Here is a 16,665-nt window from a genome sequence, read left to right on the forward strand (position 1 = left end):
TTACCTCAATAACGGAAGCTGGTGCTTGTTCTGTCATGTAATGGATGGCATCTTGATCACCCAACCAATCAGAGCCTTTTACTGTGTCATAAAAGTGCCACCTCCAATCATCATCTTCCATGTTGCCCAAAGCTGCATTTATACCACCCTAAATAAAACAAATTATAATGATCGGAACTAAAAACATTAATAAATCTGCATATTATGGATCCCAGTCCTTAATTTACCATCAATAAAATATACAAATAAATTAAGTAAGTCAGTGTTTAAATAAGAATATAGTATAGACAGTAACGAGATAGATGTAGAATATATAGGGTAGCAAGTAGCACGGTGGCTCCAGAGTTCAAAGGACACCACCTGCAAGCAGTTTGCACGTTCTCCCCACGTTTACGTGAGTTTCCTTCCATCTTCCAAAGACATGCTGATAGGGAATTTAGATCCTTAGCCCAATGGGAACAATGATGATAAAGTCTGTAAAATGCTATGGTATATGATAGTGCTATATATATATATATATATATATATATATATATATATATATATATATATATATATATATATATACGCACATACAGTTATGTCCAGAAATATTTGGAAAGTGACAAGTTTTATCATTTTAGCTGTTTACCAAAACATATTCAAGATCCAGTTATATAATCAATATATGTTTAAAGTGCAGACTCTCAGCTTTAATTTTGAGGGTATTCACATCCTAACTGGAGTAAGGGTTTAGGAATTACAGCGCTTTAAAATGTAGCTGCCTCTTTTTAAAGGAACCAAAAGTAATTGGAGTATCTCAAAAGCTCATTAAATGGGCTGCAAGAGCTTTTCGCCGCTTTAATCCATCAACAATAAGCAGGTAAAAAGTCTAGAGCTGATTCCAAGCGTGGCTTTTGCATTTGGAAGCTGTGACTGTGAACCCACAACATGCGGTCAAACGAGCTCTCAATGGTAGTGAAACAGGCTGAAAAATAAGAAATCCATCAAAGAGAAAGCAGAAATGTTACAAGTAGCAAAATCAACAGTTTGGTACATTCTGCAAAGAAAAGAATGCCCTGGTAAGCTTGGGAATTAAAAACGCATGGATGGCCACATAAAATAACAGTGGTGGATGATCGAAAGAATCCTTTCCATGCGGAAGAAAAACCCCTTCACAACATCCACCCAAGTGAACAACTCCTGAAGAAGAGAATTCCAAGAAGTACGTGTTTCAGTATCCAAGTCTACCATGAAGAAAATACTTCATGAGAGAAAATACAGAGTGTTCAGTACAAGGTGCAATACCTTCTACTCAGATTCAACCACATGCAGCAAAGCTGATTGGACGGCGCTTCACGGTACAAATGGACAATGACCAAAAATATACTGCAAAAGTAACCCAAAGGTTTAAGGCAAAGATATGGAATATTCTGCAATGGCCAAGTATTGTCACCTGACCTAAAACCCATCGAGCATGTATTTCACATAATATACATAGTAAAATATTATATAGCACTGTGCACTTACAATTGCTCATTTTGCCTTTCTACCCAGCAAATTCTTCTGTTTTCTCTGCTCTATATAGAAACAGGAAGTTTCTAATCTCTGGAGAAATCATTCCCCTTCAACTCCTTACCCAGCTCCTCCCATTGACTTTTGCAGAGACTCATGCATCATACAGAGAAAACGGACCTCCTGTTTCTACACAGAGCTTATAAGGATTCAGCTAGTTCATTTTTAATCACGTGATATACCACTAATCTAAAACAAAAGAATTATCTAGGTGGAAAGGCAAAAATGAGTAATTTTAAGTACACAGTGCTATATACTATGATGATTACGATGTATTACAAGGATAAAAATTTTGATGGGAGTGCTTATTTAAAGCTGATAGGCTACACTTCAATTGCATCTCAGTTGTTTCATTTTTAATAAAAAATAGTGGCATGCAGAGCCCAAATCACGAAGACCAAATATTTCTGGACCCAACTGTAAATGAGTAATATGATTATATAACTTACTGACAACTAAACAGAAATCCAGTCCATGTTGACAATTTCTATGTTGCAGTAGAGGCACTCAGGTAAACTGGGACAGTTTTATAAAGCAGGTCATTACGGAAGCGGCGATGACAAATAAGCGAGCTTTTGTTTTTTTTTATTTACATAAATAAATTTATTGGGAAAATATGTTTCTTTTTAGGGATTTTTTAAAAATTATTTTTACACTTCATAATATTTGTTTTCACTTTTTTACATTGTCCCAGGATGGGACATCACTGTATTATATCAGATCGCTGATCTGACATTCTGCACTGCAGAGTATCAGATCAGGATCTGACACGCAAGGAAGGAGGCATGCCAACGCCTGCTCCCAGCAGGCGCTCACAAGCCACCTTCCCTGCAGGACCCCACGGCCATCATGCGGACCAGGGTTCTCCATGGAGACCATCAGGAAACCGCGATTGCATCACGTTGTCCTGATGGAAGCGCGCAGGAAGCCTCCCTGCGCGATGCTCCTCTATGCCACGATCACTAATGACAGCGGCATCAGAGAAGTTAAATGCTTGTGATCGGTGCTAGAAGCAATTGTGGGCGTTGCTGCAGGGTGTCAGCATGAGGCCGCACGATCGGTGCACCATACTAGTACTGCTGTTTGTGGGAACGCATCTCCCGCAGAGCAGTACTAGTACGATGCATGTCGGGAAGGGGTTAAATGGAACCTGTCACAGGAAAACAGGCTTTTAACCTGCCAATATGGGGTTAATCTGTAAGTTAATAGCATTCTGAACCTGCCCAGTGATCATACTTAGAGCCCTGCCACCAGAAGGAAATTAACTTTAACCCTACAGCGTTCAGTTTCAGCCACGGAGGCAGCGCTGGCGCAGGTTCAGTCACTAGTTTGAGTATAGAGAGTGGCGGCAGTGACTTACAGATGGCCCTAATGCAGGGCTGCTGTCAGCCAGTGCTGGGACATGGTCATTGCTTTCTATACACAGAGTGATAACTGATCCCCGCTTCCTTTCCTGAAACCCGAACACTGCAGAGGGAAATAAAGTTCATTTCCTTTCGTCAGCAGAGGTCTAAGTGCAGGCACCAGGCAGGTTCAAAAAGCTACGAAACGGCAGAATAAACCCATATCTGCAGGTTAATAGCGTTTATTCATGAGACAGGTTCTCTTTAGGTTTCAGTAGTAGAGCACACCTGAGAAAGTGCTGCAACACACCCAATAAAACGGTCAGGAACAGAAAAGCATAGCTCCAATTATATAGAATTCTAGCTTTATTCCCATATAAACTTCAGTAGAGACAGCGAGATACGTCACGAGAACAGCAGGACAGGCAGCTAGTTATGGCAACCATCAGATGCAGAAGAAGCCTCATCTCTGCAGCCATTGCAGGAAACTGATAGTCATGAAGGCTCAGTGGTCAGAAATGCTAAAATCCATGTGAAAATTAACTGCTGTCTTTTACAATATGGACACAAAAAAAAAGAAACCAAATCAAAAGCACGTACCTGTGCAGCCACTGTGTGGGATCTAGTTGGAAACAACTTTGTGATACATGCGGTATTGAAGCCTGCTTCAGATAAGCCAAACGCTGCTCGTAATCCTGCTCCACCAGCGCCCACCACGACCGCATCAAACTCATGGTCCACTACAGGGTACTGTGTGGAAACCTGGAAAACAAAATGGTCAAAGAAATTGTGGAGGACACAAACACCAACTTTATGTGCCAAAACTACACCAACATGGAAGACCACAAAATGCCAAGAGCCCAACACACACACACAGACACTTGCTGATGCACTCTTGGGGTCATCTTTACTTGCAGTCTAAAATTCAATTTATTTCCTGGTATTAAAAAAAGTAAGACAATGCAATATTCATGAATACCTCGTGCAGAAAACTGGAACACTGCCGGTGCTGTCACTATGCAGAGAAAACCTTATAGGGGACATGGACGGGGTCTCTGCTCTTTCTTCCATCCAGGAACTAGAGTACATCACAAAGTGATGGGGTATCTGAGCAATATACAGCACCACCTTTAGCAGTTTACGAATGTCATCAGCATAGTGATCCGCAAAAGAATATAAAGCGCTTAGCAGAACGATGCTGGTAATTTCATCACATAGAATTTACAGGAAGATATTTAAAGGAAAACTTACCGAATCAGAGACTTTAGCAGATGCATTCTTCTTGCCATAAACCGTGAAGTGGAAAGTTCTAGTAAGTGCAGGGGACACTGCTGCCCATTTCTAGAACACACAATAAGAGTTCATTATATAAAAATATTTACACCTCAAAAAACAAGCTTTATTGTCTTAAAAAGAAAAACTTACAAAAAAAAAAAAAAAACATCTTATTTTCCAACTGTACATCATTAAGATTATTTTGATGTTCCTTTGTGCAGGAGTGCACTGCTCCCCAGCCCCTGGCTTTGTGTATGCCAGTGGGGCAGTGAAAGGTGGTGCTAGTACACTATGGGCTGCTAGTGGTGACAGCTTTGCCTCGGCAGCATAGGGGAAGCACAGGGGCAAGAAAGATGGCCAGCTGCAGCCACCTTCTGAGTAGTGCTTGCCAGCTGCATGACACCTGTGCGCCTCTACTAGAACATACAGCCTGGAAGCACACAGTACTTGTCTAGAGACCAGACTCCTCCTGAGGTCGCCATAACCACTCACCTTGTCAGCAAGCAGTAAACTGTAGAATCAGATATCTATAATAATAAATGCCCTAACCAGCTTCCGGTTGTAACAACTTCCGTCCAGTTGTAACCGGTGACGTCACCACACACACACGCACATGTTAACCCTCAACACACCACACCGCCTCAACACACACTCCTCTCACCTTTCACCTCCACTCATGTCCACTCACTCTTTCACTCCACATACGTTCCTTTCTCTCACTCCGTTTCTCATACTCACACCGTCATCGTCGCTGCCCCGACATCTTCCTCCGCCGCCGCGATCCAGACGTTCTCCAGGCCGCCGACATGTTCTTGCGGGACGCCATCTTGGATTTCGTGAAATCCCGTGATATTAAAGATGGCGTTGCCACAACAACATGTCGCTGGCGTGGACGACATCGGTATCCAAAAAGATGACGTCGGCGAAATCTCGCGAGATTACGCCGACGCCATTTTGGATCCCGATGTCGCCATGCCAGCGACATGTTGTTGCGGCGACGCCATCTTGAATATCGCGGGACTTCACGAAATCCAAGATGGCGTCCCGCAAGAATATGTCGCTGGCGTGGGCGACATCGGGATCCAAAATGGCGTCGGCGTAATCTCGCGAGATTTCGCCGACGCCATCTTTTTGGATCCCGATGTCGTCCACGCCAGCGACATGTTGTTGCGGCGACGCCATCTTTAATATCGCGGGATTTCACGAAATCCAAGATGGCGTCCCGCAAGAACATGTCGGCGGCCTGGAGAACGTCTGGATCCTGGATCGCGGCGGAGGAAGATGTCGGGGCAGCGACGATGACGGTGTGAGTATGAGAGATGGAGTGAGAGAGAAAGGGTCGTATGTGGAGTGAAAGAGTGAGTGGATGCGAGTGGAGATGGTGAAAGGTGAGAGGAGTGTGTGTGTTGAGGGTTAATATGGCAAGAGGTGTGATGCTATCGCATCCTCCCAATGCCATAGCATCGGGCCATAATCTAGTTTTTTAATAAGTGGTTAACTGCACTCCAGACTTTACCCATTTTTAAAGAGACACTGACTACCCCATTTAGGCCACAATGCAGAAATGCTGCGGAATTGTCCGCAGCATTTCCGCAACTCCCAACCGCAGGTAAAAAGCATGCAGAATTCGCATGCGTTTTCCCGCAAAACACAAGCGCTTTGCAAGCGTTTTTAGCTTGCAGAATGAAGCATCGCTTGGAAAAGTGATTGACAGGTTGGCTATGCTTGTCAAGCATATTGCTTGACAAGTGGTGTAACCAACTTTTTACTATTGATGCTGCCTATAAGGATAGAATGTTAAAAATAATAAACAAAATAAATAAAAAATAGAGATATACTTACCCTCTTTCGGCCCCCGGAGTCCTTCTGGCCATCATCGGCGCTGCCAGCAACTTACGTTCCCAGGGATGCATTGCGCGAATGACCCCTGATGATGTAGCGGTCGGCGACGTCATTTGGGGTGATTCTCGCAATGCATCCCTGGGAACGTAAGTTGCGCCAGCGCCGAAAGAGGGAAAGTATATCTCAATTTTTTATTTTAATTCTATTTTTACGGGGATATGGTACCCAGGGCATGGAGTAGAGTCTCCTCTCCTCCAGACCCTGGGTACCATCTGCACATGAAGCGCTCACTTCATGCACAGTGGGCATAGCCACATACGTAAAGTGAGCATTTCAATGCAATCCTATGGCGGAGGAATCGCCACGAATCCGCAGAATTAATGGACATGTTGGGGATTTTACCGCTAAGCGATTCTGCAGCAGAAAAATCCGCAGCATTGGCACAGCAACTGTGGAATCCCATAGGATGGGAAAGCGTTTTTTAAGCGTTTCCGCAGTGGCAAAAACGCAACGTGGGCACACAGCCTTAATGTCCAATATATCCAAGCGGCCATTCTGACTAGTGACTAACCCGTAATGACCTGACAAGTAGCCCCACATACACCAGCTCTGTTCTTTCATTGCTATACTAATAGTTTACAATATTAGCAAACACAGCCATACATGATTAGTCAATATTCACACTGCACACATTATAAAAGCTTGCAGCATGCTTAATAATAGCAGCAATACCTTCTACAGCACCTGAGATTTGGAAAGACTGCACACACACACCAAGATTAAAAAAAAAAAAAAAAAAAAAAAAAAAAAGAGCTCCTTACCCATAGGAGCACAAACGCTATATATGACTATGGTACTTAGTTGAATTTGGAATACAGTGAAAATATTAGTGATGAGATCAGGTCATGTACCTGCTACTATGGCTTACGGGACAAGTCTAATGTTCAGGCCACCAAGTCCCGCAGCACGGGAGAGTTCCTGCAGGCTGGAGTGGATATAATGCGAGTGACAGTTTCAGGCCACTGGCTGCGCACAGGGCACAAATGGGTAAGGCCTCTTTCACACTTCCATTTTTGACAATCAGTCAAGATCCGCCAATTTTGAAAAAAAACGGATCCGCCATTTTTCTTTGCGGATCCGTTTTTTTTCCCCATTGACTTTCATTATTGGCGGATTCTGACTGATTGCCGTCCATTGCATCCGTTTTTTTTGAGGATCCGCCACAATCTTAGTGTCCGTCAACATCCTCAAAGATTTCCAAACGGAGCTTGCAACGTTTTTTTGCTGGCGGATCCTCCAGACACTGAATTAACCCCAAAATCTGTCTGGGTGCTGGACAAAAAAAAATTCTCTCTCTCTCAGCGATTCCTTTAAATGTCCTCATTTTCAGGATCCATCTAAAAACGGATCCTGTGCCATCCGTTCACATCAGTTGAGAACGGATCCGCTTGTCTGCCTTTTTGGCGGATTATAACTGATGCAAAAAAACTGAAGTGTGAAAGAGGCCTAAGTGAGGAGAGAGTCCAGATGTATGGCAGGGCCTACTGTGCTTGGTAAAAGAGGGTGAGAGTATTACAGCTTGTTCCACAAAAAACTGGTAGTTTAATGAGCAACCAAAGCAAATGTCAGGCTCCATTCAAATGGCAGACACGTAATTAATATTGTCCAACAGTATTTGGATATGTGCATGTTTTGGATTTGCAGATTTTTCTGCTGAAAAAAAAACACAAAATACCGCATGGTGGCAGAACCTCAAGATGATTGTGACACTGCAGTGTAGGTGACTTGGTGCCTCCCAGGTACGACACCAGAGAAATGCCACTACCCCTCTTCACAAACTCCACACCCACTATATGCTGCAGGGGTGAGTGACCTCACAGGGAAGAGCACTAGTCAGGCACTTTACGCAGGACCCCATTCCTACTGTAGTGTGCTTTGCTACACAACGTGTGTATGTGTGACAGGCGGATGTAAGGGGGGATGCCTGTATCAAAGTTTTCAGTTACACAGACTCTTTGCAATGAATTTAAGACAAGGAGGCACAAACCTTATAGGAGGGACGGGTGGCATACACTTCACAGGATGGGCATTCAGGTGACAGGAGGGTCTGGGGGCCATACACTTCACAGGATGGGCATGCAGGTGACAGGAGGGTCGGGGGCCATAGACTTCACAGGATGGGCAGCATGCAGGTGACAGGAGGGTCGGGGGCCATACACTTCACAGGATGGGCGGCCTGCAGGTGACAGGAGGGTCGGGGGCCATACACTTCACAAGATGGGCGGCATGCAGGTGACAGGAAGGTCAGGGGCCATACACTTCACAAGATGGGCAGCATGTAGGTGACAGGAGGGTCGGGGGCCATACACTTCACAGGATGGGCGGCATGCAGGTGACAGGAGGGTCGGGGGCCATTGACTTCACAGGATGGGCATGCAGGTGACAGGAGGGTCTGGGGGCATGCATGTGACAAGAGTGTCGAGGGCTTATCCTAGGCATTACAGGAGACACTGGGGCTCTCGCTGCCATCTTTGTTGGTAGGAAAAAGTACATCCTCACAATGACACCAGCAATCATGAGGACATATGAATGGGCCACAGCATTCAGTAGTGAACACTGCGTGATGCAAGGCGTAATCTTGCTGGATCAAGAACTCCGATCCCAAGGAATCTGCCCGAGGGCCAGAGGAAAGACCAGAGGCTCCCCAACCCTCTTCTAGAGCATCACTAAGTGATAATTGGATGTAAATGATTACATTATAAAAATAAGAGTCATTCTTCAAGAACCACCCTACACGGGGCACCATTCTGATGACATATCCACTGTATGAACGGCACTATATTCTGATAACAGATCCACTGTATGTAAAACACTATATTCTGATGACAGATCCATTTTCTATGCAGCACTGTGTTCTCATGACAGATCCACATTCTATACAGCACAGTATTCTGATGACAGATCCATTTTCTATACAGCACTGTATTCTCATGACAGATCCACTTTCTATACAGCACTGTATTCTCATGACAGATCCACTTTCTATACAGCACTGTATTCTCATGACAGATCCACTTTCTATACAGCACTATATTCTCATGACAGATCCACTTTCTATGCAGCACTATATTCTCATGACAGATCCATTTTCTATACAGCACTGTATTCTGATGAAACATGGATTTTTGTGAGTACTCACCGTAAAATCCTTTTCTCCGAGACGCTCATTGGGGGACACAGAGACTGTGGGTGTATGCTACTGCCATCTGGAGGCTGACACTAGGTATACAAAAAACAAGTTAGCTCCTCCTCCGCTGCATACACCCTCGCCCCGATAGCGGGCGGAAACCGGTTTAGTGCAAAAGCAGTAGGAGAACATAAAAACAAATTAGCCTTAATGCAGAAAGTCATATGTCTGAAGAAGGACCACCCTACATTAAGAAAGGAATTATAGCAATTAAATAAACAAGGGCCAACTGGCTAACAGGGTGGGTGCTGTGTCCCCCAATGAGCGTCTCGGAGAAAAGGATTTTACGGTGAGTACTCACAAAAATCCATGTTTCTCCTTGGGGGACACAGAGACTGTGGGACGTCCTAAAGCAGTCCCTGGGTGGGAGGACAACTCACCGATCCAAGCCACATGCCCTCCTGTCTAAAGGTGTGCCACTGCCGCTTGGAGAATTTTTCTACCCAGGCTCGCATCCGACGAGGCCTGAGTATGCACATTGTAATGCTTACAAAAAGTGTGCAGGCTGGACCATGTCACTGCTTTGCATACCTGCTCTGCCGAAGCCTGGTGCCGAAGCACGCAAGAGGCGCCCACTGCCCGAGTAGAGTGCGCCCTTATCCCTGTTGGAATCGGTGTGCCTCTAATACGGTAAGCCTCCTGAATAGTTAGGCGAATCCATCTGGCTATGGTCGACGTGAGGCTGCGAGTCCCTTCCTGCGCCCTTCGGGAATCACAAACAACGAGTCTGTCTGGCGAAAAGGTGCTGTTCTTGCCACGTACCTCCTGAGAGCTCTTACCAGATCTAACGTGTGGAGCGCCCTTTCCACTCTGTGTACTGGCGCTGGACAAAATGAAGGCAGAACAATGTCCTCACTAATATGGAAAGAGGACACGACCTTCGGCTGAAAAGGCGGCGGTGGTCTAAGGACTACCTTAACCTTAAAAAAAAGTCAGAAATGGAGCTCTACAAGATAATGCTCCCAACTCCGAGACCCACCTAATGGAAGTTATGGCTACCAAGAATACAACCTTCCTGGAGAGATATGGCAATAAATTTCCTGTAACGGTTCAAACGGAGCTTCCTGCAGGGCACTCAGGACCAGGTTAAGGTCCCAGGCGTCTATGGGTGCTCTAAAGGGGGGTACCAAATGAGAGACCCCCTTGAATGAAAGTCCTGACCTGCATATTGGTAGCGATCTTTCGCTGGAAAAGGACCGACAAGGCCGATATCTGCCTCCTAAGGGAACTCGGAGCCAACCCTGCATCTAGGCCGGACTGAAGAAAAGCCAGGATGTTGGGGACCGAGAAGGATAATGGCGCAACTCCGTGTTCTCGACACCAATGAAAGAAATCTTTCCAAGTATTATGATAAATTCTCGCCGAGGCCGGCTTCCAGGCGCTAACCATTGTAGCAACCACTTCACGCCCAAACCCCGCCTGGGTCAGAATCCAAGATTCAACGGCCATGCCGTCAAACCCAGGGCCCCTAAGTTCGGGTGACAGATCGGCCCCTGGGACAGTAAGTCGTTCCGGTAGACGCCAAGGCACGTCTGCGAGGAGCTGCACTAGATCCGCGTACCATACTCGACGGGGCCAGTCTAGGGCCAGCAGAATTGCTGGGACCCCCTCTGTCTTGATCTTTCTGATGACCCTCAGGAGAAGTGGCAGTGGGGGAAACAGGTACGGGAGACGAAACTGGTTCCATGGTAGGACCAACGCATCCACTGCGATTGCTCGCGGGTCCTGAGACCGAGCGACAAACGTGCCCACTTTGGCGTTCTCCCTGGAGGCCATCAGATCCACGTCCGGAGTCCCCCACCGTTGGCAAATCTGCTGGAAGACCTCGGGGTGCAGGGACCATTCCCCGGCCGCAACACCTTGCCGGCTTAGGAAATCTACTGCCCAATTTTCCACGCCTGGTATGTGAACTGCTGAGATTATCGAGTGGTGCCTCTCGGCCCAACGGAGTACATGCTCTATCTCGCGCATGGTTGCCCTGCTGCACGTGCCTCCCTGGTGATTCACGTACGCCACTGCCGTGGCGTTGTCTGATTGAACTCGGACTGGGCGTCCTGCTAGCAAGTGCTGAAAATTGAAAATGCTGCAGTGCCAACCGCACCGCTCGAATCTCCAACAAGTTGATAGGGAGATGTGCCTCCTGAGGCGACCATTGCCCCTGGGCTGTGTGATGGCGGAAGATTGCCCCCCAACCAAAAAGACTCGCATCGGTTGTGATCACCAACCATTGATCTGGGGGAAAGGGCTTCCCCTGACGAAGAGAGGAGTCGCAAGTCCACCACTGAAGTGCCCGTCGGACTTAAGAGGACAACCTGCACTGGTGATCGAGCGAGAACGGACTCCTGTCCCAAGACGCTAAGAGAGCATGCTGCAGTGGACGAAGATGAAATTGAGCAAACGGAATTGCTTCCATCGCCGCCACCATCCTCCCTAGAACCCTCATCCCGAACCGGATAGTGTGAGGGCCTGGTTGTTGAAGACTTCGAACTCCCTGCCGGAGCGCCCGAGCCTTGTCCTGAGGGAGAATTACCAACCCTCGGGAAGTGTCGAAAATCATCCCTAGGAATAGAATCCTCTGAGCCGGGGTAAGGGATGACTTCTTCCCATTGACCAACCATCCTAGGCGAGATAGGGTATCCAGTGTGATGCTGACATTTTCCTCGCATGCCCGAAAGGACGGACCCTTTACTAAGAGGTCGTCTAAGTACGGCAAAACCACTATGCCCCGAGAATGTAGAATGGCCATGACAACAGCCATCACTTTCGTGAATATCCTGGGGGCCGTGGCCAACCCGAAAGGTAGGGCCACAAATTGGAAATGCCGCCCATCGATTGCAAACCGTAGGAGCTTTTGATGCGGGGGAAAAATAGGGATGTGCAGGTAGGCATCCTGGACATCGATCGAGGCCAAATATTCTCCCTGCTCCATGAACGATATGACCGACCGGAGAGATTCCATGCGAAAATGCCTGACTCTGATGAACCTGTTCAGGAGCTTTAGGTCCAGAACCGGCCTTACTGTTCCGTCCTTCTTGGGGACCGCGAACAGGTTGGAATAAAATCCTTGGGTTCTTTCGCACTCTGGTACAGGGACAATGACCCCGTTGCGCTGCAGCACCTCGATGGCCCCTAGCAATGCCTCTGCCCGGGATTCCGTTTTGGGAAGCCGGGAAAGAAAAAATCGTCTTGGCGGATCTTTGACAAATTCTATTTTGTACCCGGACGACACCAATTCTGCCACCCATGCGTCGCGCGCCACTGCGACCCAGACGCGGCAGAACCTGAGCAGACGTCCGCCTACTCTGCTGTCCTCAGGTACCGGATGCCTCGAGTCATTTTGCTGAGGGCCTCTGGGAGCTGGCCCCCCTTGACCTGGGCGGGCGGCCCCGCATCCTACCCAGCGGGTTGGCTTTATACGTGACCTGACGCTCTTTGTCTTGGTGATAGCGAGCTGGGGCGGAGGTACTGGCCGCTGCCATCCACCCGGGGGTGCGAAATGCTCGAAAGCGCGCCTGAGGTTGACGAAATGGCAGTTTAATCTTCTGTTGTGGAAGAAAGCTGCTTTTTCCCCCTGTAGCATCTGAAATGAGTTTGTCTAATTTCTCCCCAAATAGCCGGTTACCCTGAAAAGGCAGGGAAGTCAAAGACTTCTTAGAAATTGAATCAGCCTGCCATAGCCTTAACCACAAGGCTCTCCTAATGGCGATTGCATTTGCCGCCGCTAGTGCCACGCAATTAGCCGCATCCAAAGATGCATTAATTAAATAGTCACCCGCCATCGCGATCTGACATGCTATCTCAGCCACTTCCGTCGGCAATTCTCTATCCTGTAGGACCTTATTCAAAGAATCTGACCGCGACATCATGGCTTTGGCTACCCATGTTGCCGCAAAAGAAGGAAAGAGAGCTGATCCCGATTCCTTTATACACCGAGCGAGCTAAACCTTCTATGAGTCGATCCGTGGGTTCCTTAATGGAAGAACCACTAGGTACTGACAACAAGGATCTTGAGGCCAGGCGTGACACTAGGGGATCCACCACCGGAGATTCCGCCCATTTCTTACAGAGCTCTGATGCGAACGGATATCTCGTTTATAGCGTTTTTTGTCCTGAAAAACGTTTGTCTGGACGTTCTCTGTGCCGCTGCACTATGTCCTCGAACTCAGGATGAGTGCTAAACACTCTATGTGGTCTCCTGTCCTTCTTAAAGGATACCTTATAACCTGCGGTTAGGGAGACATCATCCTCAATACCCAGAGTCTGATTGACAGCTTCAATAAGACTGTCTACAGTCTCCCGATACCACGGGGTATCCAGGTCCAAGGATTCCTCCACGTCATCACCTGAACTCTGCTCGCTCCCAGAAAATGGTGACGGTGAGCGAGACGCCGCACTCGCGGATGCTGAAGCACCGGAGGGTCCTGGAGACGCAGTATGGGTTCTTTTCCTATGTGTCTGCCTAGAGAGAGTGCGGCCCCTGCAGGCCGGAGGCTCTTGTGAGGTGGATGAACCCTCCCAAACAGGCGAGCCGTCGTCTCTACCCCTATCCGGGGCCTGAAGGGTCTCAATCGCCTTCGTAAGCGAAACCATGGACCGAGAGAGTGATAACGCCCATTCCAGGGGATCCAGACCCTTGGGCTCTGTCGCAGGGGAGGGATTCTGGGCGCGTTCGGAGTCACAGGCTTCACATAACTTAATCTGCGCTCGTGGGAACATAACCCCACAGGAAACGCATGCGGCATAAAGAAACGTGTGCGTTTTTCCTTTTCCAGACATACTGCTGGAGTAGGCCAAAAAAAAAAAAAAAAAACTTTTTTCTTTTAAGGTTCGAGGGGAGAGGAGGAGGAGGAGGGTAACCCTGTAATGCCTTAGTGTGGCTCCGGGACGGGGTCGCACTTACCCGCTCCTGCGTGTCTCTCCCCGTTGCAGTCTGCCTGCTGCTTCACTCCTGGGTAAGCTGTGAATCTTCTCTTGATCGCGGCCTACCCTGCTTTGCAGCCGGGGCCTCAGTTTTCCGCCCTGGGCGCGATGTCATATCCGGCGCCGCCCCCCATGACCAGGGCGGGCGCCGGATATGACGTCGCGCCCAGGGCGGAACTTCCGCCCGCGGCCCAGGCCAAAGCCGCGGGCTAAATTAGGGACGGTCCGTCCGCTGGCGGACCGCTACCCCGGCGATCCGGTCCCAATGCCGCTCCGTCTGCTGGCGGCTTGCCGGGCCCACTGAGTCTCCCGGACCGCACCGGTACTAGGAGGGAGGAGGGAAAGTGAAGGAGCGAGGAAGGATAGAGGAGCGGAGGGAAGGAGGGGGGGGGATAATGCGATTTGAGATTAACCGGGCTTTAGCCATTCTGAAGACTGTCCTACCCCCACCAAATGGCCGCCTGACTCCTCTCCACCCGGGGGTGAGCCGAGGCTGACTACTATCTCTGCCTACAAAAAACGCTGCCCAGGGCCCTCTCCAGCTCATACCTGCACTCCAGCTCGATAGCCAGCACCTGAGGTATTTCCGTTTAGGACGGTGCAGGCACCCTAGCTCCATCCGCCTTGTAGGGGCGAGGAGAGCGACCGTTCGCCGCCATGCAGCACCGCCATCGTGCATTGGTGGAGCAGTGGGGGCCGCACAGACTAGTCTTGTGTCTCTGTGAAAGCCCATGGTTTCGATACCTAGGGGTGGACAGGGCTAAGTCTGGCATAGTGTCCCACGTCGCGGGAAAGGAACCGTGGATGGACACTCGCACGTGGTCGCCCGTTGCTGGTTTGGGGAAATCGGATCCTTTCAATACGATGCATTGCCCCTGTCTAATCTTCATGAAATAAAAAACAAAGAAAAAATAGATGTCTGGGGAAAAGTCCCAGAGATGTCCCTCGGTGCGGGAAAGGATACGCGGAGGCGATACTCAACGCGTGCTCGCCCGTTGCTGGTTTGGGAAGATCGGACCCTTTCTATAGGATCCGTCGCCCCTGTCTCCTCTTCATAGCGAGAGGAAAAAAAAAATAGTCTGCAGAGATCCAGACTGCATGTGCGTCCATAAGACACTAAGCAAAAAACTGGTTTCCGCCCGCTATCGGGGCGAGGGTGTATGCGGCGGAGGAGGAGCTAGCTTGTTTTTTGTATACCTAGTGTCAGCCTCCAGACGGCAGTAGCATACACCCACAGTCTCTGTGTCCCCCAATGAGACGAAGGAGAAAGATCCACTTTCTATGCAGCACTATATTCTGATGACAAATCCAATTTCTATGCAGCACTACATTCTCATGACAGATCCACTTTCTATACAGCACTATATTTTCATGAAAGATCCACTTTATATGCAGCACTGTATTCTGATGAAAGATCCACATTCTATACAGCACTGTATTCTGATGAAAGATCCACATTCTATACAGCACTATATTCTCATGACAGATCCATTTTATATACAGCACTGTATTCTGATGAAAGATCCACTTTCTATGCAGCACTATATTCTGATGACAGATCCAATTTCTACAGTCATGGCCAAAAGTTTAGAGAATGACACAAATATTAATTTTTACAAAGTCTACTGCTTCATTTTTTCTAATGGCAATTTGCATATACTCCAGAATGTTATAAAGAGTGACAGCTTAACAGCAATTACTTGCAAAGTCAATATTTGCCTAGAAAATTAACTTTATCCCCCAAAACACATTTCAACATCATTGCAGCCCTGCCTTAAAAGGACCAGCTAACATCGTTTCAGTGATTGCTCCATTAACACAGGTGTGGGTGTTGATGAGGACAGGGCTGGAGATCAATCTGTCATGATTAAGTAAGAATGACACCACTGGACACTTTAAAAGGAGGCTGGTGCTTGGCATCATTGTTTCTCTTCTGTTAACCATGGTTATCTCTAAAGAAACACGTGCAGTCATCATTGCACTGCACAAAAATGGCCTAACAGGGAAGAGTATCGCAGCTAGAAAGATTGCACCTCAGTCAACAATCTATCGCATCATCAAGAACTTCAAGGAGAGAGGTTCCCTTGTTGCCAAAAAGGCTCCAGGGCGCCCAAGAAAGACCAGCAAGCGCCAGGACCGTCTTTTAAAAGTGTTTCAGCTGCGGGATCGGGCTACCAGCAGTGCAGAGCTTGCTCAGGAATGGCAGCAGGCAGGTGTGAGTGCATCTGCACGCACTGTGAGGCGGAGACTCTTGGAGCAAGGCCTGGTCTCAAGGAGGGCAGCAAAGAAGCCACTTCTCTCCAGGAAAAACATCATGGACAGACTGATATTCTGCAAGAGGTACAGGGAGTGGACTGCTGAGGACTGGGGTAAAGTCATTTTCTCTGATGAATCCCCTTTTCGATTGTTTGGGACATCTGGAAAACGGCTTATTCGGAGAAGACCAGGTGAGCGCTACCACCAGTCTTGTCTCATGCCAACTGT

General features: G+C 47.9%; 1 protein-coding gene across 1 annotated transcript in view; it reads right to left on the bottom strand.

Moving 5' to 3' along the window:
- The window catches only part of SDHA (succinate dehydrogenase complex flavoprotein subunit A), a 114,805-nt gene that overhangs the window by 81,919 nt on the left and 16,221 nt on the right, over positions 1 to 16,665 (bottom strand). The window contains exons 2-4 of the mRNA XM_073587714.1: positions 4,149 to 4,238; positions 3,498 to 3,659; positions 5 to 148 (exon numbers count right to left, since the gene is read on the bottom strand). Of these exons, the coding sequence (XP_073443815.1) occupies positions 5 to 148; positions 3,498 to 3,659; positions 4,149 to 4,238 (396 nt within the window). The remainder of the gene's footprint in view (positions 1 to 4; positions 149 to 3,497; positions 3,660 to 4,148; positions 4,239 to 16,665) is intronic.

The sequence above is a fragment of the Dendrobates tinctorius genome, unplaced genomic scaffold, assembly GCF_039654945.1.
Source record: "Dendrobates tinctorius isolate UK_male_01 unplaced genomic scaffold, ASM3965494v1 ptg000102l, whole genome shotgun sequence".
Classification (NCBI taxonomy): domain Eukaryota; kingdom Metazoa; phylum Chordata; class Amphibia; order Anura; family Dendrobatidae; genus Dendrobates; species Dendrobates tinctorius.